The 26,277-nt window shown below is 56.4% G+C and overlaps 1 protein-coding gene across 1 annotated transcript; it reads left to right on the forward strand.

Annotated features, from left to right (window-relative positions):
• The first annotated feature begins 969 nt into the window (after positions 1–969).
• LMNA (lamin A/C) lies at positions 970–23,764 on the forward strand. Its single transcript, XM_064638429.1, has 12 exons — positions 970–1,765; positions 17,346–17,502; positions 17,691–17,816; positions 17,924–18,094; positions 18,196–18,321; positions 18,435–18,655; positions 18,747–18,951; positions 19,074–19,181; positions 19,346–19,465; positions 19,549–19,644; positions 21,402–21,656; positions 22,383–23,764. The coding sequence occupies exons 1-12, from the start codon at positions 1,416–1,418 to the stop codon at positions 22,413–22,415; spliced, it is 1,968 nt and encodes a 655-aa protein (XP_064494499.1). The 5' UTR covers positions 970–1,415; the 3' UTR covers positions 22,416–23,764.
• Positions 23,765–26,277: the final 2,513 nt, after the last annotated feature.

Genomic DNA, 26,277 nt, shown 5'->3' on the forward strand with positions numbered 1-26,277 from the left:
CAGGAGGAGCCAGGCAGCCGTGGCTCAGGAAGCAGCATGTTGCCTGTGCCCTTGACCTTGGACCCCTCTGTCCTCAGGGAACGGTTGGGGGAGGTTGGCTTTGGGGTGCCCTGGCTCTCGCCAGTGTCCCCAGCTGCGGGAAGCATCTCCCTTTCTTGCTTTCAATGCCACAGAGCCCAGCTTCCCAAGCAGGGGCTCACAAGGAGGAAACTGGAGCCCCCAGGACCCCCGCCCACCACTCATTTCTAGGGTGTAAAAGGGTTGCTTTTCTGTTCCCTTTGTCATTTCACTCCCATTTCTCTGACACGGGAGAGATTAGCTTCACAGCACAACACAAGGAAACACGGGTGAAGTCTGAGAGGGCCCCCTCTCTGTGGCAGCACTTGGGGGTGCCAGGAAGTGTGTGGCAGATCTGGAAATCATGAACCGTCTGAGTCTTGGCAGCACTTCAAGGGAGGCAGAGCACCCCAGACTCTGTTCCCAGCACCTGAGAGGACCTGGAATCACCCATTCTGGGAACTGGACATACTGGAAGGATGCCTGAGTGCTGGTGGGACTGGGAATGGCTGGAGTCAGGAGAGCAGGAAACAGTGCAGAGAATTGGGGTGGGGGAAAACTGGGCTCAACTGGTGCTCAGGATTTGTGAAGTTACAAACTGGCATAGCTGGCACAAGAAACTGGGAGGAAGGATAAAACTGGCCACAGCTAGTATTGGGGATAGCTGGGAAAGGGGGATAACTAGCGCTGAGAGAACTGGGCGAAGCCAGTGGGGGGGAGAGGGGGAATCCTCTGGTGCCCCAGGGCTCTGTGATGCCTCAGGATTCAGGGGGACCCCAGGCCAGGGTGTTTTGGGTGACCTGGGACTGTATTTGGGTCCCTGCACCCTAGAGTTTGGGCTACCCCAGGGTCCTGTGCAGCCTGTGGCTCCTGTATTCAGGGTGTTCCGGGACCCCACACATCCTGGGGTCAGCAGCTGCTGAGATGCACCCCCCTGTCGTGTGGGGCAGCGATGTCCCGGGGGCGCTCATTACTGCAGCCCCTCTCAGGGTGCACTTTGCCCTTGCCAAATCCCCCCAAGCTTCAAGCCAGCCTCCGTGAGGGGAATCACCCTATAAAAGGGGGTGTGTGTGTGTACCAGGAGTCACCCCGGGATGTGCCCCCACAGCTGCCCTCTCAAGCCCCCTTTTCCCAGGGATGCCTTTCCCAAGGAAGGGCCGGGACTGATGTGAGTTGACTCCACCCAGGTTCTGGATAACTCCACCCGCCGCTGCCTCGCAGCTCCTCCTCCCGGTTGCAGCCCAGCTGGGATATAAGCAAGTCACTCAGACACCAGGAGCTGCCGCGACAGCTGGGCGGGTGGCGTGGGACATCGCGCCGTGACCTGTGCCGTGTCCTTCGCCTCGACACCGGACCCCATGGCGACGCCTTCGCAGAAGAGGAGCACCCGCAGCGGGGCTTCGGGGACCCCCTTGTCCCCTACCCGCATCACCCGCCTGCAGGAGAAGGAGGACCTGCAGGAGCTCAATGACCGCTTGGCCGTCTACATCGACAAGGTGCGCTCGCTGGAGCTGGAGAACGCCGGCCTGAGGCTCCGCATCACCGAGTCCGAGGAGGTGGTGAGCCGAGAGGTCTCGGGCATCAAGGCTGCCTACGAGTCGGAGCTGGCAGATGCCCGCAAGACCTTGGATTCGGTGGCCAAGGAGAGAGCTCGGCTGCAACTGGAGCTCAGCAAAGTCCGGGAGGAGCACAAGGAGCTGAAAGCCCGGTGAGTGCCCTGGGAATGGGGGGTCCCCCAGTGGTGAGTGCCCTGGGAACAGGGGGGACCGCAGCGGGACTGGCGCTGTCGTCATGCTTGGCAAGGAGCCGGGAGGGAAGAAGGAGCAACCTGGAGGAGGCAGGGAGAGGAAAAATCCATGACCCAGCTGGGGCAGGAGTGTCCACGGTGCGGACGGAGAGAGGAGAGGAGAGAAGCTCTCTCAGCATTCCTGCTCTCCCTCCAAGCGCCATCTTTGGCCGGGATGCCCTTGGGGGGAGTATCGGGGAGCAGAGCTGTGAAGGCTCAGGGCTGGGGTTGAGCAGACATGCCATGGGCCCCTGGGAGGGTCCGTGCGATGCGGGGCACGAGCACCGGGCTGGCAGCCCCTCTGCCTTCGTCATTCTGGAGCTATTCCTAAACACGCTCCGGCACAGCCCGGGAAGTGGTGCCAGCCAGCTGGCTCTGTCCTGCCCACAGCTCTCGCCTGCTCGTCCTATTTTCCTCTGCTGTCTTTGGCACCAGTTAAAGAACCTGCTCGGGTTTTGTTTGCCTTAACCCTCCTTGTGCCAAGCTGCTCCCACTCTGTGGGGTCCCCAGCTTTGGGGGAAGCAGTGCAGGGGCAGCACTAGCTGTTGCTGAGTGATGTGCTCCCAGTCCACACTGAGTCTCGAATCCCCCCAGCCGCTTCCCATTGGATTCATCTCTTTCCCTCCCTGCCATCAGAAATGCTCCCCTCCTGGGCCCCTCCCTGCTGCCACTGGGTGCCTCTGCCCTCCCCTCCTCAGGGCTGTTACCGGTGACCAGTGCAGGTCCCCTGAGGACACGGGTCCCTGAGGACACGGGGCTCCCTGGCCAGTGTCACTGCTGGCCAGGGAGGGGCTGGCACTGGGCTTCCCCCAGGCTCTGCCAGCCCATGCAGTGTCAGGATGTGTCCCTGTAGCACTCAGAGCTCCCTGAGTCCTGCTCCGTGGAAGGAGCAAGCGGATCCCTTTCCGTCATCGACTTTGGCTCGTGGCCGGATTTGGGCTGGGCAGTGTCGGGACAACCCCCTCTTCCTCCATTTGATCTTTCGCCTCTTATTCTGGACGCCTCGTTTTGAGTCTGCACCAAATGAGGCTAAAATTAGCTTTCCTCAGAAGATGCCATAAATATTCTACCTACTGGGAGGGAGAGAACGTGCTGCCTGTTACAAATGTCTCCAGAAGCTGTGCAGGGTTTTATTTATATTTAACTTTCTATTTCTCGTGCACCGCTGCAGCTCCGTCCTCGGATAAGCCAGCTTCACTTGTCCCACTTGCCGCTCGCCAGTTCCCTGCTCCCAGATCCCAAGGATCCGGGTGCTGGTGGGAGGAGGAGCTGAGCTGTCTAAAGGCTTTTTCTGCCTTATGCAAACCCAGAACTATCTTGGCCACGGTCTTTCGAGGGCTGCAAAAAATGCCCAGCCCGCAGCCTTGGCTGGCGGGGAGCTGGGAGCTGGCTGTGCTGCAGAATGGAAAATGGGTGTGGAGTTTTTCCCTGCGATGGGCTGTGCTCCGGGAGCTTGTATGTGTGTTCCTGAGCACTGACAAACCCCTGAAAAAAGTTCTGTGATTCGAGGGGGTTCCCAAAGAGCAGCTCGTGGCTGGGAGGTGGGTTTCGGTGGGTTTTGGAGTGCGGTTGGTGCGCGGAGCTCTGGGGGACAGGGGTGTTTCTGTGTTGAGTCGTCTCTGAGTCACAGTCGGTGAGGTGGAAGAGCGGTTCTGCGGGGGAAGCCAGTGCTATTCATTCCTGCATCTGGTGTGTCCCCATTCTTGGGCGTGGTATCAGGGCTGCTCTCCAACCCCCAAAACCCTAGTAAAGTCCCCACAGCCTTTGCAAAGAGGCTGCAGCTCATCTCATGTCCGTGGGGACCTGCTTGATGTGGCAGTGCTGCTCAGAGAAGGGCATGATTGCCTGCCGCGCCGTGATGCTGCTTGTCGGGCTCAGTTTGGCTGTGGTGTCCCAAGTCTTTGGGGCATGGGGGAATGGGGCAGCCACAAGACTGACTCTCTGGAGGGGTTGGAACTGTTGGTGGGATCAGGAAGGACCTGCTCAGGTTTTGTTCTGCTCCCTGACATCCAGTTGCATAGGGATGTGCCTGCTCTGCCGGCTCTTCTGCCCACCCCAAGCCCTTGGGTCAGCACCTGGTCTGACCTTGACACAGTGACACTTTGGCTAATAAGTAACTGGCAGCCCTCTGCATCCCTCACTGTGCCTGTCAGCCCTGGGGAAGCACCGGGTATCTCCCACAGGGCAGGCACTCGGGGTGGTGTTATCAGCACCCACAGCATCACCACTGCTCACCACAGGGGTTGTCTCGCCAGCACAGAGGGAGGGTGGGGGGCTGGGGGTGCCACTGCATGATGTGTCTGGATGTGGCACAGTGCTGGGTGCTGAGTTCTCTGTTTGGGGTGGGGGAAGAGATGCTGGCTGAAGGGGGAGAGGTTGTGCAAACAGGGGACCAGTCTAACCAGTACCGACACACTGCTGCAAGAGCTGCATGGGTGGAGGAGGGTCTGGGTAGAGCTGAGTTGGGAGGTGCAGGCAGCTGCCTGCTCTCTCCCTCCTGCCACTCCTCTGTCCCTGGCCAGCTGCTTTGCCTTTGGGCTGGACCTTTCCACTGCCTGTTTGGCTTCTCCCAGTGGTGATCCCAGAGTGCCCACCCAGCTCCTTGCACAGGGACCCTGTGCAGCCTGGTGCTGGCTGTACCCCAGGACAAGGGACACCTCCAGGCAGCGCTGCCTGGCCCTGTTCCACGTGTGTCCCCAACTCTCAATGGCCTGTGGATATGCTGGAGCTGTGCTTGAGGCAAAGCAGAGGGTGCGGTGAGGGTGGCTGGTGACTCAGGGGTGCTGGCAGCACCCCAGACCGTGGGGAGAGACAGAACCAATCTGAAATGCCCTTGTCTCTGGTGTCCTCGAGCTTCTGTCCCCTTTCTTGGAGGACACTTGGATTCCAGAGCAGCACTGGGCGGTTGGAGAGATGCTCTGTGCCCAGTTCTGCCCATCACCCCCTCTCCTTGAGCTGACTCCTGACTCATGGGGTGAACAGGATCCACAGCTCTTGCCTTGCTTCATGAGGGTTCGCCCCATACCAGATGTGTGATGCGTTTGTCAGTGCAAGGGCTGTAGGATGCGGCCCTTGGGCACCTCCATCACCAGGAGAGGCCCCCTGGGGGGCTCAGTGCCCGCTCCATGGGTGAGGTCTGGCCATGCAGGGACCAGCTCCCTCCTCCAAGGCAGGAACCAGCCCTTGTTAGCACCGTGGCTGATGAGCGATGTCTTCCTGAATTGCAGCCCCTAACACGATTAAGCCGGTGCCTTGGCAGCGCCTCTTCCTCCCGGGGCCCAGACCTCATCCCTGGACCTAATGAGGACAAATCTCCTGTTCCCCAAAGGTTGTTGTGGAAAGAGGAAGCTCACCCAGGGGCAGAGCAAGGGTGGCAGCAGTGGGGTGCCAGGAGGTGAACCCCACAGCCCTTCCCCAGCCCAGGGGGTTTTGCCCTGTGCTGGTTTCAGTGAAGACCCTCCAGGCAGGAGCAGGTGAACAGGACCCGTTTAGTTGAAAAAGAGGAGGGGGTGGAAACTAGAACTCAGTGCTGCCATGAGGCCAGGCCCTTCTTTTAGCAGCAATGAGCTTGTGCTGGAACATTTTGCGTGGGGTGAAACCTCCAGCTCCTGGGCTGTTCCCCCCGTCTGCCTCGTGGAATCCCTGCCAGGGAGGGAATGCTTTAGCTGGGAGGAGGCTTTGCCCTTTTGGAGCAAACAAAGAGCAGCTTGTACAGCTGGGGATGCTTTGGGGGAGTCAGTGACACAGGGCTGGGCTGGGCTGGGCTGGACCCCCGTGCCCCTCTGGGACCCTCTTAAACGCGCCGCCGTGAGTCTCCAGTGCCGCAGAAACATTGGTTTTCCCTTGACATCTGCAGGCAACAGCTCAGGATGGCTGGGCTCCTGGGAGGGAGGAATTCTTGCCCGTGCAAACATCCAGCCCCTCTTTTTCCCAAGGACAACCTCAACAGAGGAACAGGCTCCAGCACTTTTGGTTTGTGGCCCCACTCCCATTGCTGCGTTTGCCAGCGTCTTCCAGCCATGGCTCTTTCCTTTGCTGTTCTGGGGGATGAGGGGAGTGAGAGGAAATCCTGCTGCCCTAAACATTTTTATGTCGGTAGGATCCACTCTTCAAATTAAGGATCTTATCCTTGGAGCTGGGGCTTAAAGAGAAACGATTGCAAAGAGAATCAGGACTGGGTTTAGTGTGGGAAGGGATCCATGCCCAACATCCTGTCCCAGCCTGCTCTGGTCCCGTGTGCTGCCACAAGTGTTTTTCAGCCTCGCACGTGTCACTTCACTTGTCTGAATGCCATCAACATTCAGACTCTGGAGCCCAGAGAACCGGGAGTTGTTCCTGGCCTGGTGCTCAGGGAGGCAGATGGAGAGGGTGGCGTGGCTGGGGTGGGACACACAGGGTGGCTGCCAGGTCCGTGTTCTGCTGAATTTGTGCCCTCTGGGAGCTGCAATTTCCTCCCCTGCTTCTGGCAACTAGCAGAGGAGGAAGCCATCAGAGCTCTCCCCTGGTCCTGTACAAAATTAGGGCTGACACAGAGGATTACCTGAGAAGAGTCAGCCCAGTGGGTTTGGGATGAGCTGGGAATTACCTCCCGCTGTCCTGCCACTGGCTGCGTTACCTGTTTCGCCATCCTGCTCTTTGTGAGGCTGTGTGCTGAGCCTGTTCCTCTGTGACAAGCTCAGCATGTTCCCAAACAGCTGAGGCTGGTGCCATGTGAAACCTGTCTCTGTCTGCAGCTGCCGTCAGACACCCGCAGCCACTCACTGGGGTGTCGGGGCTAGGTGCCCACCTGCCTCTGCTCCCTTCCCCTCGTTGCCCGGGGTTGAATAGCTCCAGTGTGAAGTTGAACAACTGGTGTAGTGCCCCACTTGGTGTAGTGGAAGCAGCAGCCCTGAGTACAGAGACCTCTGTATGACAGCCAGGCTCTCAGCCACCCAGGAGAAGCCCAAGTTTATGGAGTCATGGAATGGTTTAGTTTGAAAGGAACCTTAAAGCTCATCTTATTCCACCTCCCTGTCATGGAGAGACACTTTCCACTAGACCAGGTTGCTCCAAGCCCTAACCTGGCCTTGAACACTTTGAGGGACAGGGCAGCCACAGCTTCTCTGGGCAACCTGTGCCAGGGTCTCACCACCCTCACAGGGAAGAATTTCCTCCTAATATCTAATCTAAATTTGCCCTCTCATTTTAAAGCCATTCCTCTTTGCCTTGTCACTCCATAAAATATGTATATATGTCCTAGTTCCTGTGTGTGAAGGATATCACAGCATGTCTGTGAACCCATGGTGTGATCCAGCACTGTGGGTGTTGAGGAGAGCAAAGGGTGTGGAAGTTGGTTAATGAAGTGCAGTGAACCCAACCCGCAGAGATACCACAAAACCCAGCTGGGGTTGGGACACCTCCGTTCTGGGCGAGGCTGAGTCAACACTGCATGTTCTCAATCATAAACCAATTTCATCTTTACGAGGAAGGTGAAGATGCCCTTAGTATCCTCCACAAGCTGCAGACAGCCCTTATGCCCTGTTTCTGCCTTCCCATGGTGAGTAGAGCCAGGAGTTGTGACAGCAGCAGGGACACAGTTCCCCAGCACCCAGGGTGCAAGATGGATGCTGCCCTGCCTGTACTTTACCTTCCTTACTAACAGGGTTGCACAACTACAGGTGTTGGCGCCGTGAACCTACAGAGAGGTGACAGAGCCAGGGTAGGAGCAAACATGGGCTCTCCTGAAGCTGTTGAATTTTTGTGTCAGGGCTATGAGTGGTTCAGAAGCACCTCTGTATGAGCAAGGTTCTGATAGCACAGGTCTCTCCACCCTCCTGAACAGGAGCCACTTCCAACCACTTGCTCTGGCTCCTTCTTTCCACACTGGCATCCTCCTGCCATCCAGTTTAGTGCCCCCATCCTGGTCAGGAAGAGTTGGTGTCTCCCTGCCACGGTGCTTGACCGGAGCTCAGAACTTCCAGTTTGTTGGGGGGGTTATTTAATAACAGTGTAAGGACTCACTTTCTCCCTTAAAACCCCATCTCTGAGTTATGTGAGCCCAAATAAACATCCAAGCTCTTGGTGTGGATGTGTAACACGTGGGCTTCAAAGGCATGGGAGCCCAAAGGAAACTTGGCCCCAGTGCCCATGGGTACTGAGGGTGGCCAGTTGCCCCACTGCAGCTGCCAGTCCCCACTGGGAAGAGCTGCATGTCCCCTTCTCCTTGCAGTGCAGTGGGCTCGCCGTGGCTGTGGAAGGGCTCTGGAGCAGCCCTGGCAGAGCAGGGGGATGAGTCACGCTCAGCCGCATGTCTCCGGGCTGGAGCAGGGTGTGGCACTGTGGGGCCGCGTTTCGGGGGGCTCCCGCTGCTCCGGCAGTCACGCTCGCCTTCCTGGCAGGACAGTGGATGACATGCTCCCCAGCAGCATCTGTGGGGTGTGAGGATGCTCTGCTGCAGGGCATCGTGTTGAGTGGCAAGAAATTAGAGAGAGTTTTCCAAGCTGAGCCTTCATGCTGTGGGCTTTAGGAGGGAACAGGAGCGTTGTGGAGAGCAGCCTTGCCCCTTGGCATCGTGCTTTACCATCTAGATGGCCCCCAGACCCTCCATTTGCAGGGCAGAGATGCCGCTTTTCACAGCCCAGCCTTAGCTGTGCCATTCCTGTGGAAAAAGCTGGACTGTGTTTGCCCAGTGGTGAGCGTGATGTGGGCACGTGGGGCTGAGCAGGAGGGAGGTGGTGGGGAGACCGGAGCCTCTCACAGTGGCCCTGTTTGCAGGGTAGTTCTGTGCAAGCAGCAATTGGGGCTGAATTGTGCTTTCTAGGGATGCCACGTCTGCAGTCCTTACTCTGGGGAAGTGGTTATTTCCTGCCCACGTGCCAGAGCAGGTCTGGGCTCCGTCCCGGCACATGCAGGCTGGAGGGGAGAGTGGGCAGAGCGTATGGCAGAGCACAGCAAGATATTGGCGTTCACCTTGGCCGCTGCTCATCCCTGCATCGCATCCCATCCCAGCAGCCACGCTGACAGCAGTTGGAGCTCACAGTGCCGGTGCTGACTCACAGCAGCCGTCGGAGCGCACAAACAAAGCAGCTCCAGCGCAGCTCGCACCGGCCTCGCTGCCACCGCCACGCGCAAACAGACCTTGTGGCAATGTAAACACCTCGCCTGCCTTTATCTGCACTGCTGGAGCCGGGATAGCAAACCCTTTTGTTCCCAGGAAGATGGGTGGCAGCTGGATCCAACAATCCCCCACTTTGTTTCTTAAGCAAATGTTGCTGGCCGGAAGCTTTGCGTACCCGATCTTATGGAAAACGACGTGAGCTGCTACTGGAGAGAAAAAAGAAGGCCTTGAGCTTGTTCCGTGTTTTGCCTCTCTTGGCTCCTCTCCACCTTGTCCCATCTTGTGCAGGGATTGTATTCCCACTGCGGGTCAGGATGCAGCAGATACAAAGCGATCTCATCCCTTCCCATCACCCCTTTGCATTCAGGGACCGCATGTGTGAGCAGAGGGAAAGAAGTCAATGTCTGTTCCACGGCAGCATGTTTTCCTGCTCCTGGGGCTGGGATTGCATCCCTGCTTCTTCTCCACTGTCCCATGTCCTGGCCATGTTGCCAGCTCCCAGTGAAACAGGAGCTTGCGGCTGTTTCCCCCCAGTGCTCCTGAAGACATGACTAATACGAGTGACTAAGCTCCTTGTTTTTAACTCTGTTTGTAAGTCTCCGGCCATGCCCAATCCCCCAAGGAAACACCGGGAATCTGTGCTTTGTCTTCATCCTTTGAGGTGGAGGTTTACGGGCTTTGCGTTTCTCGTTCATCCGGAGAAGGATGTATTGAAGTGAATGGAAAGTTCGGGGGTTTCCATGGAGGTGCAACAATCAGAGTTGTTTTAGGGGGGGAAGAAAAAAGACAAAAAAAGACCCACAACTATCCCATTGAGATTTAGCCCAGTTATCGCAAAACTGGTTTTTGCGGTGTTGCAGTGAGATAGTCAAGGCTGAGCAAAACTCCTTCGATTTCATCCAGTCCAAAGTGTAATTGTTAATTTGTTGTTACATTAAATATAATACAGTTATATTAATAATATACTTATATCTTATATTAATGATATATACTTATATTAATGATAAACTCACTTCTCACAATGGTGAGATTTGGAATTTCCTTCTTCCCTTCTCTTCCCAAAAGCTTTAGTCAGGCTTTTGTATCATATACTGCCTACAAATTGTTAGGAAATTCTGGATTGGAAAAACAAACTGACAACACTCTTGGTGGGATTTTTGGGGATGTCTTCTGAAGGAGTTCGAATCGCCGATCCTTGTGGGTCCCTTCCAACTCAGGATATTCCACGATTCCAAGCTTTCTTCTTGTGCCTTTCCTACTGAAACTCAGAAGGTGGAATTGAGTGGCTTGGAAGGTGGTGTATTCACATATTTGAATAATGTCTCTAAATTCTCTTTCCAGCACAATTCCAGGCTTTTTTTTAGCAAGTTCCTTTTTCCTGATGAAGGGCATTATTGCTTTAATCTATATTTAAGATGGTTTAATTCAATCAAATGTCTTTTAGATAACCCGATTCAAATTCCATGGGAAGCCAGGGAAAGGCAGGCAGGTGTGTTTGGTGGGGATTGGCCAGTGTTTGATCATGGTGTTCTAAGCAGTTGAGATGTTCAGCTTTATGAAGAGATAGAATCATATAATTTAGGTTGGAAAAGTCTTCTGAGATCATTGAGTCTGGCTGTTCCCTCAGCACTGCCAAGGCCACCGCTAACCCATGTCCCCAAGTAGCACATCCACACATCTGTTAAATCCCCGCAGGAATGGTGACTCCACCTCTGCCCTGCACAGCCTGTTCAAGTCTTTGGTGATTTTTTTTTCAGTGGAAAACGTAGTTTTTGGAAGGGAGGAACCAGCCCTCCCTCTGGAAACCCCAGGCTCAGCCCATCTCCCCCAGACCTGCACAGACACTGGCCAGGTTTTCCTGGTGCCATGCAGACAATTCCCAGTTACTAAACCAAATTTCAACTGGTGGCACTTTGCATGTCACCCCAGCCTGGAGGCTTGTTCCAGCTAACCCATGGTTTGGTGGTGGAGGGGTTCCATAGGGAAATCCTGCCCTCATTTTGTGGTGCCAGGCTCTGTGCGCTCCCGGCACTGGAGACTCCAGCGGCTGATCCTCCCGTGCACTTTGCATCCTCTTTGCATCTGTCTCCTGGGGCTTGCTGCTCCCTGGAAAAGCTACAGGCAGCTGGGAAAGGGAGTTCCACAGGCAGCAGTGGGGGGTCCCACAGGTGACAGAGAGGTTTCACAGGCAGCCAGGCACTGGCAGACCTGGTGGGACGTTGTGATGCCTGCTCCAAGCTGGGACACATGTCCATGGGGTCTAAATCCTGCCCTTTGTCTGTGCAGACACACATATTTATGCCTGACACAAACCTCCTCCCAAAAATGCAATGTGGGCAGTGGAAAGCCAAGTCCTGCACATTCCCCTGGTGACTCCAACGTGGCAAAAGGGCAAACCCCCCTTTTCCAGCTCCAAAACCCCCCTGGTAATGCCATCCACTCTCCAAAACCACGGGCCCTCCTGTTACTAGGGGGGACTCAGCCCAAACAGCAGTGTCACTTGGTGACTTGGGATTTCCATTCCAAGCTGCTGGCGGAGGCTGGGATGAGTCACCAGCTGGCATGACAGCCTGGACAGGGAACAAGCAACACTGGGGCTCTCCGGCCAGCACCGAGCTACAACACCATTAATTCTAAACAATTAATATACTATTTATTCTCAGACATGTGTTTCCAGCTTTTCAGCAGTTGCGGGGCTGTCGGTCCATGCCGCAGCCACCTCCTGCATCCGTTGGTTGTGGTGCTGCTGAAGCCAAAGTGCTTCTCCCATCATGAGGGGAGAGGCTGTGGGGTGATGGTGAGTGGGCACGGGGCGTTTGCTCTGATGCATCCAGGGAAAGGGGAAAAGCTCCTTCAAGCCTTCAGGAGGGGCATGTGTGGCCAATCCCTGGAGGTACTGCTGTGGTCAGGTCCCATCGGGCTGGAGTTTGTGTGCGCCACAGCTCCCAGCGAAGCTCCTGGTGATGGGGCTTGTGGAGGGACAGGAATTACTTGGATTTGTGGAATGCCAGCCTGGGGGGTCCATTTGCATCTGCATTAAATGCTTTTTCCTAGTTTCCGATGAAGCAGAGGTTTTGGTTCATTTTAAGGAGGCAAGGAAAGGCCAGATCCCAATTCCAGGAGGGGGAAGTCCAGCTCTTGGGAGATGCCAATGAGCTGTTTTCATCCCTCTGGGGTCCCATGTGGCTGAACAAGCCCCTCAGCCCCAGGGATGAGCATGCCAGGAATGTGCATCAGGGCCAGCACTGACCCTGGCACCAGGAAGGGTCTTTGGCACCGCTGACACCTGAGGGTGGGAGCTGTTTCTGTGCATCCATGAGCACGACTGACGCTGGCATCCCCAGCTCCCTTTGGCAGGGGTTTGGTGCCCCACAGGATGCCGGCTCCGTGCGGATGTTGTCCTCACTATACATCACACTGGCTATTTCCAGCTCCCCTGCTAGGAGACCAGCCTGTGTTTATCCTGGTGATTTGGCAGAGGCGCTGCGGCACAGATGAGTCAGGAGCTGGGAGAAGCTGCTTCACCACATTCCCATTGCCCCACCACAGAGGTTTTCCAAGTCCTCCCCTCCTTGTGCTGTCCCTGCTGCTTGTTCCTATGGGGCCCTGGTCCCTGAGATCCTGTGGGGCCCTGGTCCCTGGGATGGGGGAACAATCCTTGATGGAGAAACAGTCCCTGGTATAATGGGGCGATCCCTGCAGTAGGACAGTGATCCCTGGGATACATGCAGTGATCCTGGGACCTATCCGTGGCACTGAAGGCAGTGCCATGCAGAGCAGCCAGATCAAGGTGGGGCAGAGCAGGTTTTCTGGGTCCTCCCAGCAATGACAGACCTCCGAGGACACATGCTGCCTCTTCTACCTTGGGCTCCCAAGCTGTAAACATGCCAAGAGCCTTTCCTGGGATAGCGTTCTCGGTCCTACAGTAGCGTGGCCAGGAGCAGGTGGATGTGGGCCCTGGCAGCCAGGTGGGACCGAAACCTGCAATTCCAGGGGATTTGCAGATGTGCATAAAGATTTATGGATGGGGCATGAGCCGGCTAGTTCCCTGAGTTGGCACATTCTCCAGGGTGGGGCAGCTGCAATTTGGAGCAGGGAAGGAGGGGAATGCCTGCACCTCCATTGGCTCCAGCCCATCCGTTTGTCCCCTTCCAGCATGTGAAGCCCGCTGCTGCCCAAGCTTCAGCAACACTCACAGGGATTAATAGCGGAGGGCGGAAACCAAAGGGTGTTTCCTAAAAATGCATGGAGTGGGCTCTGGCGTCTCAGAGAGGGTTGGCATCTTTCCAGCAACCTGGTGGGCTTGTGCCTGAAGCTGCTTCAATGAGCTCTGATGATTCTGTCCTGTCTTGACTTTTCCAGGGGGAGAGCCCAGACCTGCCAGGTTTCTGGGCTGGGATTTTGGGGCAGAGTGGGGGCAAGCAGTAGCAGATCGTGCTCTATGGGGCTGTCCCTGAGCCCTCTCTGAATCTGTTGCATTGGCTTCGCAGTCAACGTGTCTGTCAGTGCTGAGCGCAGCCAGAGCAGATCCAACTTTCCATTAACATTTGGATTTTCTGGCAGCTCAGCTGCAATTTTCATTCTTTTTTTTTTTCTCCTTCCTGCTTTTAAAAGCTAAAAATAAAACATCTTGAGGCCCCTTTTCCCTCCATCTTTTCTCTTGAGACATTTGTTTCTTGAGGATTTGATGCTTCTGTTGTGTTTTCTCCTCTTGGATTGTTTTCACCCATGGCTGTCCCAGCACAGGGGATCAAATCCTGTAGGACACTGAGCCCATGTCTCTTGCCTGCAGGCACCCAGCCCTCTGGGGTGAGTTTCTGCTTCCCTTTTCCCTGGGGGATCTGGGATCACAAGATCCTAAGGCTCTAGCAGGCAGGATGGGGAGGCCAGTGGAACCCTCAGGGAGGAGGAGGAAGGTCTGGCTTTGTCCCCTACTCCATGGAAGTGGAAGCGACACAGCTGCCATGGAAGTTTTTATTTTTAGCCAAGTGCCAGCTGGAGCCTGGGAGGTTGTTGGGGAATAAAAGCAGGACCTGAGGGGAGGAGAAGGGAAAACTCAAAGCCCTGGCTGGGCTGGAGTGGGGAGCAACAGGGCTGGCATGGAGCACTGGTCACTGGGGTCCCTGGCACCAGAGAGGACTCACCTGTGGACTGACAGCTCATCTGGAAGCTGCTGCCACATTCAGGGCCATGGTGTGTTTGGAAAGAATAGGGGGGAAGATGCTCAGGTCCTAGGGAGCCGAGTCACAAAGACCACTGGACCTGCCGGAGCAGAGGACAGGACAGGACTCCTCACCCCTCTCCCTCCTGCAGAACTGCCCCCAAGCTCAGCCCCACGGCTGGTGAGCTCTGAGCTCCCGGCTCTGCTCCTCATGGTGGAACCCAGAGCTGAGCATGGGAGGCTTCTAAGGCAAAGTGATTTGTCCTTGAGTCATCTGGGATTTACCATGGGGCTTTCCAAACATCAATGCCCAGAGCCCTGGATCCCTCTGCTCCCTGGTGAAGGACAATCTGATGGAGACACAAGTGTAACTATCAACGTTTTCCCCTCTGTTTGTCACTTAATGAAACTGCTGTCCCTGAAAGAGTTGGAGGATTCAGGACGTTCCAGAGCCCCATCCTGAAGAGCCGGTGCCCCCTGGCTGTACCAAGCCTCCACAGACAAGACGGCTGTGAGCAAAGAGCTGCAGCAGCAAAACGCCCAGGACGAGCCCTTCCTGGAGTCACAGGGCAGTTCACTCCATCAGGGACGGCAGGATTGGACCCCGCCGGCAGTGCCGGAGTGACCACACTGGCTGTGGGGACGAGTCACGGCCACATGGTGGGAACACTCGCCCTCAAACACTGGTTGCAGTGAGCCTTGGAGCCTCGGAGCTGCTCCCAGTTGGCATTCTTGTCCTATGAGTCAGTGGTATGAAAGGAGTGGGTTGTGCAGGAAGGACCCGGCACAGAGCTCCAGCAGCAGCTCCAGCAAGTGGGACTGTAGTTCTCTGGAAAATGGGGGCCAGCACCATTTCTTGGTCAGTTATTCCACTGCAGGCTAAATTCCAAATTCTCAAGATTGCTTAAATGCTATTTAGGCACAAACCAGGCTATTTTATGGAATTCATGGACTATGAAATCATACTCTGTGCACATCATTAAATATGATATGAAAATCTGACCACAAAAACATCATATAATTTATCACAGATCCAGCATGTTACACTGAGCCCTTTGCACCACAACAGAAAGTGTTCTGGGCTGGGAAAGGAACTTTCAGAAATGAAAACAAAGGCAGAAGATGGATCTTCACACACTTCCAAGAAAGTCTTCAAGCTGCTTCTGGATTCCCAGAGGCTCTTTGGCTCTGCTTTTCCTGACAGCGACACTTTTCCTGACAGCGACAATTCAGTTGTTCTGAATTTTGTTACTGTACATGTAGGAATAGTGATTTTTTTAAACTGTCCTTCCTCAAGCTGAATTCCTGCTCTTTTAATATAGAATTCATCCTGAGATACAAAGTGGAGTTTATGCTTAAAAACAGGAGCCTGGGATTTTGAAACCTTTGGTTTAGTCTGCAAAATAACAGAATGACTTTTCCGTGCTGGCTCAGGTCAGGAAACAGAAAGAAATGCAGGAAAATCTGCTATTGGCCAAGCCAGGATGTTCCCACATCCCTGCGAGTCAGGGAACGCCTTCTCTGCTGGTGCTGGGGTCCCATTCCTGGTGGTCTTGGGGTCCCATTCATGGTGTTCTGGACCCTGCCCTGGGATGGGCTGAGTGCCAGTGGTGCCGCCGCCCGCTCCCTGGTATTTGTGACCCATGATCTCATGGCGTGGGTGTGCACTCCCCGCCCCAGGAATGTGCCCTGGGGCTGGCGAGCAGCCAGTGCTTGGCCAGTGCTCACCCACAGCCTAGGGGCTCCACAACTGGTCCCGGGGCACATCCCACCTCCACCTGTCCCACACCCCATTTTGAAGGAGGTGGGATGACAATCCCACTCTGGGGTTGGTGGCTGCTGGGGGCCGTTTGGGTCTTTTCTTTTTATAGGACCTACCAAAATAGCACCAGGCTGCATTTTGGTGGTACAGTCAGATCAGATTCCCTGGTCACACATCGGGACTGTAAGGAATGGCCTTGACCTGCTGTCAGAGGGCTGGAAAAGTGAGGAGGGCAGTGGGAGCCAGGATGGCGTAGGAGTCTGGATGGTGATGTTGGAGGTCGGGAGACCTGTCCACAGCCCTGTGCTGGGTGGCTGAGGTGCCACAGCTCTGCACCCACCAAGTGACAGCTGAGCTCGTGGTGAGGTCTGGCCACCCCAGTGCAGCCCCCAGCCCCTGCTTATCAGCCGGTGCCCCCCATCTGCTCCAGGAGAGGCACCAGGCTCCTGGCACTGGCAGGGTGCCACAAGCTCCTCTGCCCACTCGCCTCGGTAGGGCAGTGCTGGCTACAGGGCATCTCCAGCTCCTCCCCAGCTGCTGCTGTGCCATCCAGCCCTGTGTCACATGATGCCACACTGTGCCACACCATGCTGTGCCACACATGACAATATCACATGCTCTGCCACACCACACCATGCTGCACCATGTCCCACTGTGTCCCACTGTGCCCCACTGTGTCACACCACAACGTGCTCCAGTGTCCCCACCATGCTGCATCATGTCCCACCGTGTCACATTGTGCCACTCTGGCCCCAGCCTGGTCAGCACTGGTCTCTCATGGTGCAGCCATGCTATGGATGTGCGTATCACACATAGGGGCTGCATCCTGAGACACCTCTTGTTCCCCCAGTCCTCCCCAGCCCTTCCTGCTTTCCAGTATCCACACTGGGGCTGGATGGCTGGGGCCTGCCGGTCTCCTTGGCGAGTGGGTGTTAGGGGTGATCCTGCAACTCTTTTGGGGATGATCAGAGGGCTGTGGACATGATTCTCTGTGTGCTTGAGTTACAGTTCAGGGGGGAGTTTCTGATGGCAACCATGAAGAGAAGGACTTGGAGGTGTTGGTGGATGAGAAGCTTGACATGACCTTAGAGCACCTTCCAGTACCTAAAGGGCCTTTAAAAACTGGAGAAGGACTTTGGACAAGGGGCTGGAGTGACAGGACAAGGGGGAACGGCTTCCCACTGCCAGAGGGCAGGGTTAGATGGGATCTTGAGAAGAAATTCCTGGCTGTGAGGATGATGAGGCCCTGGCACAGGGCCCCTGCCCAGAGAAGCCGTGACTGCCCCATCCCTGGAAGTGTCCAAGGCTGGGTTGGACAGGGCTTGGAGCAACCTGGGATAGTGGAAGGTGTCCCTGCCTATGGCAGGGGGGGTGGGACTGGATGAGTTCTAAGGTCCCTTTGAGCCCAAACCGTTCTATCATTTCCTGATGACTATGATTCTCCCTGCCATGCAGATAACCTGTGCCATTCTTTGCCCCTCAGGAATGCCAAGAAAGAAGGGGACCTGCTCACTGCCCAGGCACGCCTCAAGGATGTGGAGGCTTTGCTTAATTCCAAGGAAGCCGCGCTCTCCACAGCCCTGGGTGAGAAGAGGAATCTGGAGACTGAAGTGCGTGATCTGAGGGGACAGGTGGCCAAGGTGAGCAGTGGCAGCCCTGTCTCCAGCTTCCCCAGAGATGCCTCTGTCCCCCCCTACCTGGGGACTGCCAGGTCCCCGCTGTGCCAGGGGGCTGTGGGGCAGATGCAGTTGGATGATGGGTCCCCAGCCATACCGGATGCTGGGGTGTCCAGAGCCCACTGTGATGTTCCTTCTCAATTCCCTGCCAGCTGGAAAGTGCCTTGAATGAAGCCAAGAAGCAGCTGCAGGACGAGATGCTGCGCCGCGTGGATGCCGAGAACCGGCTGCAGACGCTGAAGGAAGAGCTGGAATTCCAGAAAAATATCTACAGCGAGGTGAGCTGCAACGTGCTGCCACAGTGCTGGGGTCACTTGGGAGAACCCCTGCTCTGCGCAGCTGTGTCCCCTTCCTGAGGTGACACTGTCCCCTGACCTGTCCCCAGGAGCTGCGGGAGACCAAGCGCCGCCACGAGACCCGGCTGGTGGAGATCGACAATGGGCGGCAGCGGGAGTTTGAGAGCAAGCTGTCCGAGGCCCTGCAGGAGCTGCGGAGCCAGCACGAAGCCCAGATCAGGCTTTACAAGGAGGAACTGGAGAAGACCTATGGGGCGAAGGTGAGAAGCCCCCCCACAATACCCTCCTCTTCCCCCGGCCGCACAGAGCACTGGTGGGCAGCGGGTGCTGGGGATGCTGATCTCCCTATCCTGTCTCCCAGCTGGAGAACGCCAAGCAGTCAGCTGAGAGGAACAGCAACATGGTGGGTGCTGCCCATGAGGAGCTGCAGCAGACCCGCATCCGCATCGACAACCTCTCCTCAGAAGTGAGCCAACTGCAGAAGCAGGTGAGTGGGGGTTCCTTGGGACATCTGCCCTGGAGATGGTCCTCTCCTGGGGATGATCCCCTTCTAGGCATGGTCCTGAATGGAGTGGCCACTCTCACCTTCCCTCCCCACAGTTGGCTGCCAAGGAAGCGAAGCTACATGATTTGGAGGATATTCTGGCCAGGGAACGTGAGACCAACCGGCGCCTGCTCTCCGAGAAGGAGCGGGAGATGGCCGAGATGCGGGCACGCATGCAGCAGCAGCTGGATGAGTACCAGGAGCTGCTGGACATCAAGCTGGCTCTAGATATGGAGATCAACGCCTACCGCAAGCTGCTGGAGGGCGAGGAGGAGCGGTGAGCACGAGGCTCTGCACCCACCTCTGAGCTATGCGGGTCCCAGCCCTCATGTCCTCACTGGCTCCATCTTCCCTTCTCCCTCTACCAGGTTGAGGCTGTCCCCCAGCCCTTCCTCCCACAAAGGTGCATCCCGAAGCCACTTGTCCACCCCGGGCTCCTCCAAGAAGCGGAAGCTGGAGGATGGTGAGAGCCGGACCAGCTTCTCCCACCATGCCCGGACCAGCGGCCGTGTCGGAGTGGAGGAGGTGGACTTGGAGGGCAAGTTTGTCCGTCTCAGGAACAAGTCCAACGAGGTGAGTTTCCTTGAGGGGGATCCCTGGGGTGAAGTTCAGCCCTGCTCCATGGGCAGGAGGTGAATGGGACAAGCTGGGGAGGAACTGGGGTTCTGAGGGTCGCTGCTCTCTTTCTCTTGAAGGACCAGGCAATGGGGAACTGGCAGATCAAGCGGCAGAATGGGGACGATCCCCCCATCACCTACCGCTTCCCCCCGAAGTTCACCCTGAAGGCTGGCCAGGTGGTCACGGTGAGTCACTGCCCAGGGGAGGATCCAGCTGAGATCGCAAGTCCTGCTGGGCCGCTGGTGATGCAGAGCAGTTGGGGTGTGCTTTTTGCAGTGACAGACCCATGTTCCTGGGCTCTGGGCTCTGCAGATCTGAGAGGTCACTTTCCTATTGCTTTTCTCCCCAGATCTGGGCCTCAGGAGCTGGAGCGACCCACAGTCCCCCCAGCAACGTGGTGTGGAAAGCCCAGAGCAGCTGGGGCTCCGGGGACAGCCTGCGCACTGCCCTCATCAACTCCAATGGGGAGGTGAGAGCTGATGGCACGTCTGGGCTGGGGCATGGGGAGTCAGCAGGCACTGAACCCCCCAACTCCCTTCCTGTCCCCCACAGGAGGTAGCCATGCGGAAACTGGTCCGCACTGTGATCATCAACGATGATGAGGATGAGGACGATGATGAAATGAGCATCCACCACCGCCATCACCACGTAAGTAGGGCACTGGGAATGCCAGTAATCCCAGGGGGTCAATGGGGGATGCGGTTCTGGTCCCAGTCAAGGTGGGAGGCAGCTCAGCATCATACAGAGTCAGGCGTATGGGAGAAGGTAGCAGGGAGTCTGCTGTGGAAACAACTTGAGAGAAGGCAACAGACCTCTGGCACCTGGAGGAGATCTCTGCTCACCAAAAAAGGTCTTAAAACCCTGCTGAAAGGTGCCTCCAACCCTAAGCAACCTTGACATGCCATGAAAGGTGTTGGAAAAGCTGGAGGGAGGCTGAGCTGGTACCCCGTGTCACCGGGAGGATGGGACGGACAAAAGTTGATGGATGACACTTCTCGGCAGCAGCTGCTCCGTCCTCTCTGCTTCGTGAGGGTGCTGGAACAAATCCAGGGGTGGCTTTGTCCTTCTTCTCAACCCATTATTACCCTCATGGAGCTGAAATATGCACCAGGAGGATCAGCGAGCAGAGCAGGCAGCAGGCAGAGGAACAGGCAGCAGGCAGAGAGTAGGCAGCATGCCAGGAACAGAGCTGCAGCCAATTGTCCCCATCCCTGGCTGCAGCCCAGGAGCCCCCACCAGCCCATCGCACAGGATGTGTGTGTCCTGCACATGAGATGCCCACAGGAATCATGCATGGAGAGGTGGCAAGAGATCTGCTGGATGCTGCCCCAGGGTCTCTGCAGGAGCAGAATGTGGAATCCATCATCCTCTTTCCTTTGAGTTCTCTGGATATGAAGAGTGCTGCTGTATCAGCGGGTTGAGCTACTGCATTGTCCTACTCTGCTCTGCCCTTGTGAGACCCACCTGCAGTGCAGAGTCCAGTTCTTGGGCCCCCAACAGAAGAAGGACATGAAGCTGCTGGAGCAAATCCAGAAGTAACCGTGAAGATGCTCTGAGGGCTGGAGCCCCTCTGCTCTGCAGACAGGCTGGGAGAGCTGGAGGTGTTCAGCCTGGAGAAGAGAAAGCTCCTGAGAGACCTTAGAACCCCTTCCAGTGCCTAAAGGGGCTCCAAGAAAGATGGAGAGGGACCTTGGACAAGGCAAAATGGCTTCCCACTGACAGAGGGCAGGGTTAGATGGGATATTGGGAAGAAATTCTTCTCTATGAGGGCTGTGAGACACTGGCTCATGTTGCCCAGAGAAGCTGTGGCTGCCCCATCCCTGCAAGTGTTCAAGGCCAGGTTGGACAAAGCTTGGAGCAACCTGGTCTAGTGGAAGGTGTCCCTGTCCATGGCAGGGGGTGGAACGAGATGAGCTTCAAGGTCCATTCCAACCGAAGCCATTCCATGATTCTGTGATTCTCTTCTACATTGATTATCCCTGGACAGAGGAGCCAAGCTCCTGCAGGCAGTGCTGCCCATTCATCTGAAGGCTGAATCTTTTCCAAGAGCAAGTTTCCCTGTGGACAGCCGCCAGCTTGCAAGGCGGTGAAGAAGAGGATGTTTTCAGAGGAGCACAGTTCAGGTGTGCTGAGAGCCTGGGGTGTGAGGACAGGGCAGCGGGGCAGGTCACCACTGGCATCACACCAGCCCCGGTCACTTGGGATTAGAAATACAAAAATAACAATTCTGTTTTATTGTTTTTAAACCACACGATGGAGAGGATGGGCGAGTGCGGACCCTCTTTGAGGACTAACATGAAGAGGTCCCCCCGGGGTCACACCATCATCCTCAGAGCAGGGGTTCAGTGCAGAGGATACTTGGGCAGGGGCTCAAGGTCATTTTGTTTGTCCCCCCTCATGTCTAGGGGAGCTGCAGCGGCTCTGGGGACCCCGGTGAATACAACCTGCGCTCCCGCACCATCGTGTGCGGTACGTGTGGTCAGCCCGCCGACAAGTCAGGCACCCAGAACGCCGGCATCAACACCATGTCCTCGGGCTCCTCCACCTCCAGCGTGACCGTCACCCGCAGCTACCGCAGCATGGGCGACTCTGGCATTGGCCTCGGGGACAGCCTGGTGACCAGGAACTACCTCCTGGGGAACTCCAGTCCCCGCAGGCAGGTCAGTGCCATTCCCAGACCCCAGGTCCGGGCTGTCCCAGTGCTGTCCGTTCTCAACAGGGCAGCGCTGTAGGGGTCTCATCTCCTCCCTTCTGTCCTTCACCCTGCTTTTGCTCTTCCTCTTTGGCCTTGCACAAACCTCTCTGTAAGGGACCGGAGATTCTGAGAGGGATTGGAAAGGGATGTGGCCATAGTGGCTCCCCCTCCATCCCATCCCATCCCATCCCATCCCATCCCATCCCATCCCATCCCATCCCATCCCATCCCATCCCATCCCATCCCATCCCATCCCATCCCATCCCATCCCATCCCATCCCACACTCTGCCCCCTTGGCACCCCAGAGCAATCCTCCATCCTTAACACACTCATTCCACCACTGCTAAGTGTTGTTCATGCTGGTAACATGAACACTTCAGCACTTGAACATATATTTTATATCTATATAATATTAGATTAAGTTATACTATGTTCTATATTAATACTCTCAGTCAATATTATAACCCTCAAGTATCACCTACCACTAGTTCTCAAATTTCTGAGCTATGAACACCCCAGCCTGGGGGGGTTTATTTATTGCACCCCAAGGGCCAGGGAGGAGGCGAGCCCTGGGCACGCACAGTCCAGACACTGCGGGCGTGTGGAGGATCCCACTTGACACTTCACAGCCAGAGCAAACAGTGACACTGGATTCTTCTTAACCCTCTTCTTTTTCCTTCTCCCTCCCAGGCTCAGGCTGTGCAGAACTGCAGCATCATGTAACCCTGTGGCGCATTCCTGTGGTTCCTGCCCGTCTCCAGCTAGGTGTTTTTTTTTTCCCCAAAGCAAAAGAAAGATTTTTTTTTTCCCTTAAAAAAAAAAGATATCGAAACCCAAGTTTGGGGATTTTTGTTTTCTATAGCAGGAATTTTATATATATATATATTAAAAGTGCTAAAAGATGCTTTGATTTTTTTTTTTGTAAAGAAAAAATCTATTTCTATATAAAAAAAATCCAAACCAAAAAAAAGCTCCTCAGCTTCACAATTTTTTTAAAACTTCAGCCAAAGACAGCAAGGAATCGTGTTTACGGAGCAGCCATGCAGGAGGAGATCACAGCTGAAATGCTCTTTAGATTGTACCTTTTTTGCCAAAGCTTTTTACATAGGACTGGGAGAAGTGCAGCCATCCCCACCGGGGCTGCTGTCTTGTCTTGAGTGGAGCACAGTGCCTTTACAACCCTTTTTCTCGGGATCTGAAGCCAAAATTCCCTTTTTTCCTTTTTTTTTTTTTTTGAGTTGTGATTCCCGGTGGTGCTGGCGTGGGGGCTCCTGGCAGCTTGCAGGCAATGCCCATGTCTCTCCGTGGCCATTGCCCCCTCCCCAGCCCCCTGCCTGCCTGCACTCCCAGCGCTCCACGTGCTGTATTCCCCATATTCCCTATCCCAGGCACCTTGTGCCCTTTGGGTTCCCTTTCTTTTTTTTTAAGCAGCCGAGTTGTGCCTTAGCCGAGGCAGGGGCCAGGCTGGGAACGCCGCTGGACCCTGCATGGCATCAAGTGGAGATGGAGTAGGGGAAGTGAAAACCCACCAGAGCTGCATGCCAGGACCAGATGGATTTGGCAGCTGGGGTGATGGACCTTGCTCCTGCAGGCTCAGCACCAGGAGGACCCTCCAGGTCCCTCTCTTTGGGGGCCACTGCATCTAACAGGGTTCACCCCAGTTTTTCTCGACTGTGGTTAGTCGGACTCGTCTCCGGTGGCCAGAGCTCAGGAACCGTTTCAGGGATGAGGTGAAGGATGCTCAGTCCAGGCAGGGCTTGTTTGCCAGGAAGGCACCAAGGAAGGTGTTTTGTTTGAGCAAGGGGGAGTTTGGGATCTGGCAGGAGCAGCTTCCCCCTCTGCAAAAGTCCATCCAGCCGTTGACAGAGATCTTGGCTTCTTGCCTTGATTGAGGAATGCCTGCAGCCCCCCCAGCCTCAAGTGCAGGGGAGGGCAGGATCAGGGTCCCAGGACAAGCCCCCCGCTCCAGCGGGATCTGGGGAGGCCGTGTATTGTATTCATGCTTGCAAAGCTTCTGTATTACTGCCTGTATCTCCTTCCAAAGTCAAAATACAGCCAAACCCTTCCCACGCTGTGTGCTGTCATCATTGCTGCCCAGGGGGGAATTTGGAGGTGCTGCACAGGAATCCCCCCAGGATGTCTTTTAGCCCCACAGCCAAGGTGGGGGCTTAGCAGGTACTGTGGATGGGGGGAAGCAGGGTGGCCCCCCACACCCTGACTTATCCAAGGGTGGGATGCTGAGATCTGGGGCAGCCCCAGGAGAGGGACTGGTGGGGAGGAGATGGAATTTGTGGTGAGGGCTCAGACCTTCTGTACCTTGGGGTTTTGGGGACCAGATATTTCCCAGGATGGGATGTCCTGGGGAGGGGGCAGAACCTGAGCAAGCCCCTGACTGAAGGTTTCCTCCTACCGTAGGGATGACCCCCACACTCAGCCCGGGGGATCCCCTTTGCCCCCAGGCCGTGCCAGGCACCGGAGCGAGGTGGGAGGCGATGCCGGGGAGAAGGAGAGCCTTAAAGCCGGCACATAATCGGCTTTACCAGGCACAGCGCTGGGGAGCCGCGATGTGAGGGGACGCGGGCGGGCGGCCGGGGCGCAGGCACAGCCAGGTAGGTGCCTGGGGTGCCCATCCTGGGGGTACCCCCTGCCCCAGCGCTCGGACACCTGGGTCCCCCCAAGCCACACGGGGCCACATCATCCCGGGTTTGGGTGCAGCAGGGCTGGGGCTCACAAGGGTAGGGGGTGTCAGGGGGTCTCTGGGGCATGGTTGCCACCTCCCAGCTTCAGGTGGGCTTGTGGGGATGCAGTGAGATGCCATGTCCCCTCCCAGGAGAGGGGTACAAGGAGTTCTCAGAGGCGGGTTCTCACAGGTTGGCAGGGGACACACTGGCCCCCTGCCTGTGCCCCATTGGCCCCCTGTCTCTGCCAGCTCAGGCATGCCTGGGGCAGGTACCCCCAGAATGCTGCAGCCCATCCCCTCCATGGAGATCCATCCCAGCTCTTAGCCTGGCACTGCCAGACCCCAAAAGTTATGAGATTGTGCCAAAAATAGCAGGTTCTGGAACGGCAGGGAGAAGCCCCACGGAGAAGCCAGGACCTTGTGCTGCTGCCTGGCCATGCTGTCAGGAGGAGACAAGCCAGGAGACACAGGAACTACCATGGGGAACTGCCACGGGGAAATGCAACAAGGAAATACTGCCCCGGGTCCTTCCTGCACCCCCCACGGGACCCCAGTGTCCCGACACCCCTGGGCTGGGTCACACTGGGGAAGGGCTGAGCTGGAGACCTGTGGGGTCCCTGCACAGACCCTCGGGGACACTGCAGAGCCCCATGGGGATGATACACACACTATGAGGAGCTTACAGAGCCACATGGGGACCATACATACCTCACAAGGACCTTGCACAGCCCCATGGGGAGCATGTACAGCCCACAGAGACCTCACACACCCCTATGGGGACTGTGACAGAGCCCGTGACAGAGCTCCAGCCCCATTCCAGCAAAAGCACTGAGTCAATGTGGGGTTTCTCCTGCTTCTCTTGCTGTCCCATGGGGCTGAGCCCTGTTCCAGGTTCTCCCAGAGTCTGCCAGGAGGCAGATGGGAGCCCAGAGCAGGAGCCATGGCCCGGCCTTGCTCACTTGTGCACTGAGTGTCACAGTCACTGTAGAGGTGCCCTGTGGTGCGTGTTTGGGTGGGAGCACCCGGTTTTGGGTACACACTGAGGACCACCAGGTTTTTTTGGGGAAAGTCTAGCACAGGGAGCCTTGAAGCAATCACTGGGATGGGGTAGAGCTGGGACTGACCCCAGTGTCTGGCAGCCACCAGTTTACCAGCCGGGGCATGGCCAAGCAAGTGCTGGGGGCCCCGCCAGTCCCATGCCAGCCCCTCCAGGCCCCTGCGTACCCGGGGGGATTAAGGTCAGGCTGCCCCACTAATCCCAAAGGGGAGTTAAGATTTGAGCTTGTGCCTGCTGCCACTCCCTGAGGCTGCACCCCAAGGTGCTGCACATTGTGGGACGCCCACCCCCCTGAGGGGACCAGGGAGGGCTCGGGGCCTGTGGCTCAGCCATGAGGTGGGAGGGGTCCCTACAGCAGACTCCAGATAAGCCTCCAGTGCTGGCAGGCACGAGGCACAAGCTCCTTACAGTTCCCTGGGAAAGGCTCTCGAACACCACGGGAACCAGGGAGCCACTGAGGGGGCACTTGGCTCTGCTCCCCAGCCCCAGCAGGGCAGGTACCCCCATCGATGGGCCTGTTCCAGGTTTGCTGTTTTTGGGGGTGCTGGTACTGCACCCCAACTTGTGCAGAGACTGGCACCTCCCAGTGCCCCGTGTGTGCTTGTGCAGTGGGGACTGGGGGCAAAGTCACTTGCAGAGTTGTGTCGGGACAGTGGCTGCAGAGGGAGGAAGTGAGGGCTGAGGATCCTCTTTTGGGGCTCAGGGCGCCCCACTCTCACACTTCTGGGAAGGAGAAGGGGGCAAGTTCCAAAGCAGAAGTGGGATCTGCTGGCACCAGCAGGGTCAGATTTCCTGGAAAAGGAAGTTCCAAGGGGCGAAGTGTCATCAACCAAAATTTGTGGGTGCTG

The sequence above is a fragment of the Pseudopipra pipra genome, chromosome 29, assembly GCF_036250125.1.
Source record: "Pseudopipra pipra isolate bDixPip1 chromosome 29, bDixPip1.hap1, whole genome shotgun sequence".
Taxonomy (NCBI): Eukaryota; Metazoa; Chordata; class Aves; order Passeriformes; family Pipridae; genus Pseudopipra; species Pseudopipra pipra.

Excerpts from the sequence above, each read along its gene's own strand:
- LMNA (XM_064638429.1), top strand. The coding sequence starts at position 1,416 with ATGGCGACGCCTTCGCAGAAGAGGAGCACCCGCAGCGGGGCTTCGGGG. Across the intron at positions 18,322-18,434 it reads TGAGCCAACTGCAGAAGCAG|TTGGCTGCCAAGGAAGCGAA; the intron begins GTGAGTGGGGGT and ends CCCTCCCCACAG. Across the intron at positions 21,657-22,382 it reads ACTCCAGTCCCCGCAGGCAG|GCTCAGGCTGTGCAGAACTG; the intron begins GTCAGTGCCATT and ends TCTCCCTCCCAG.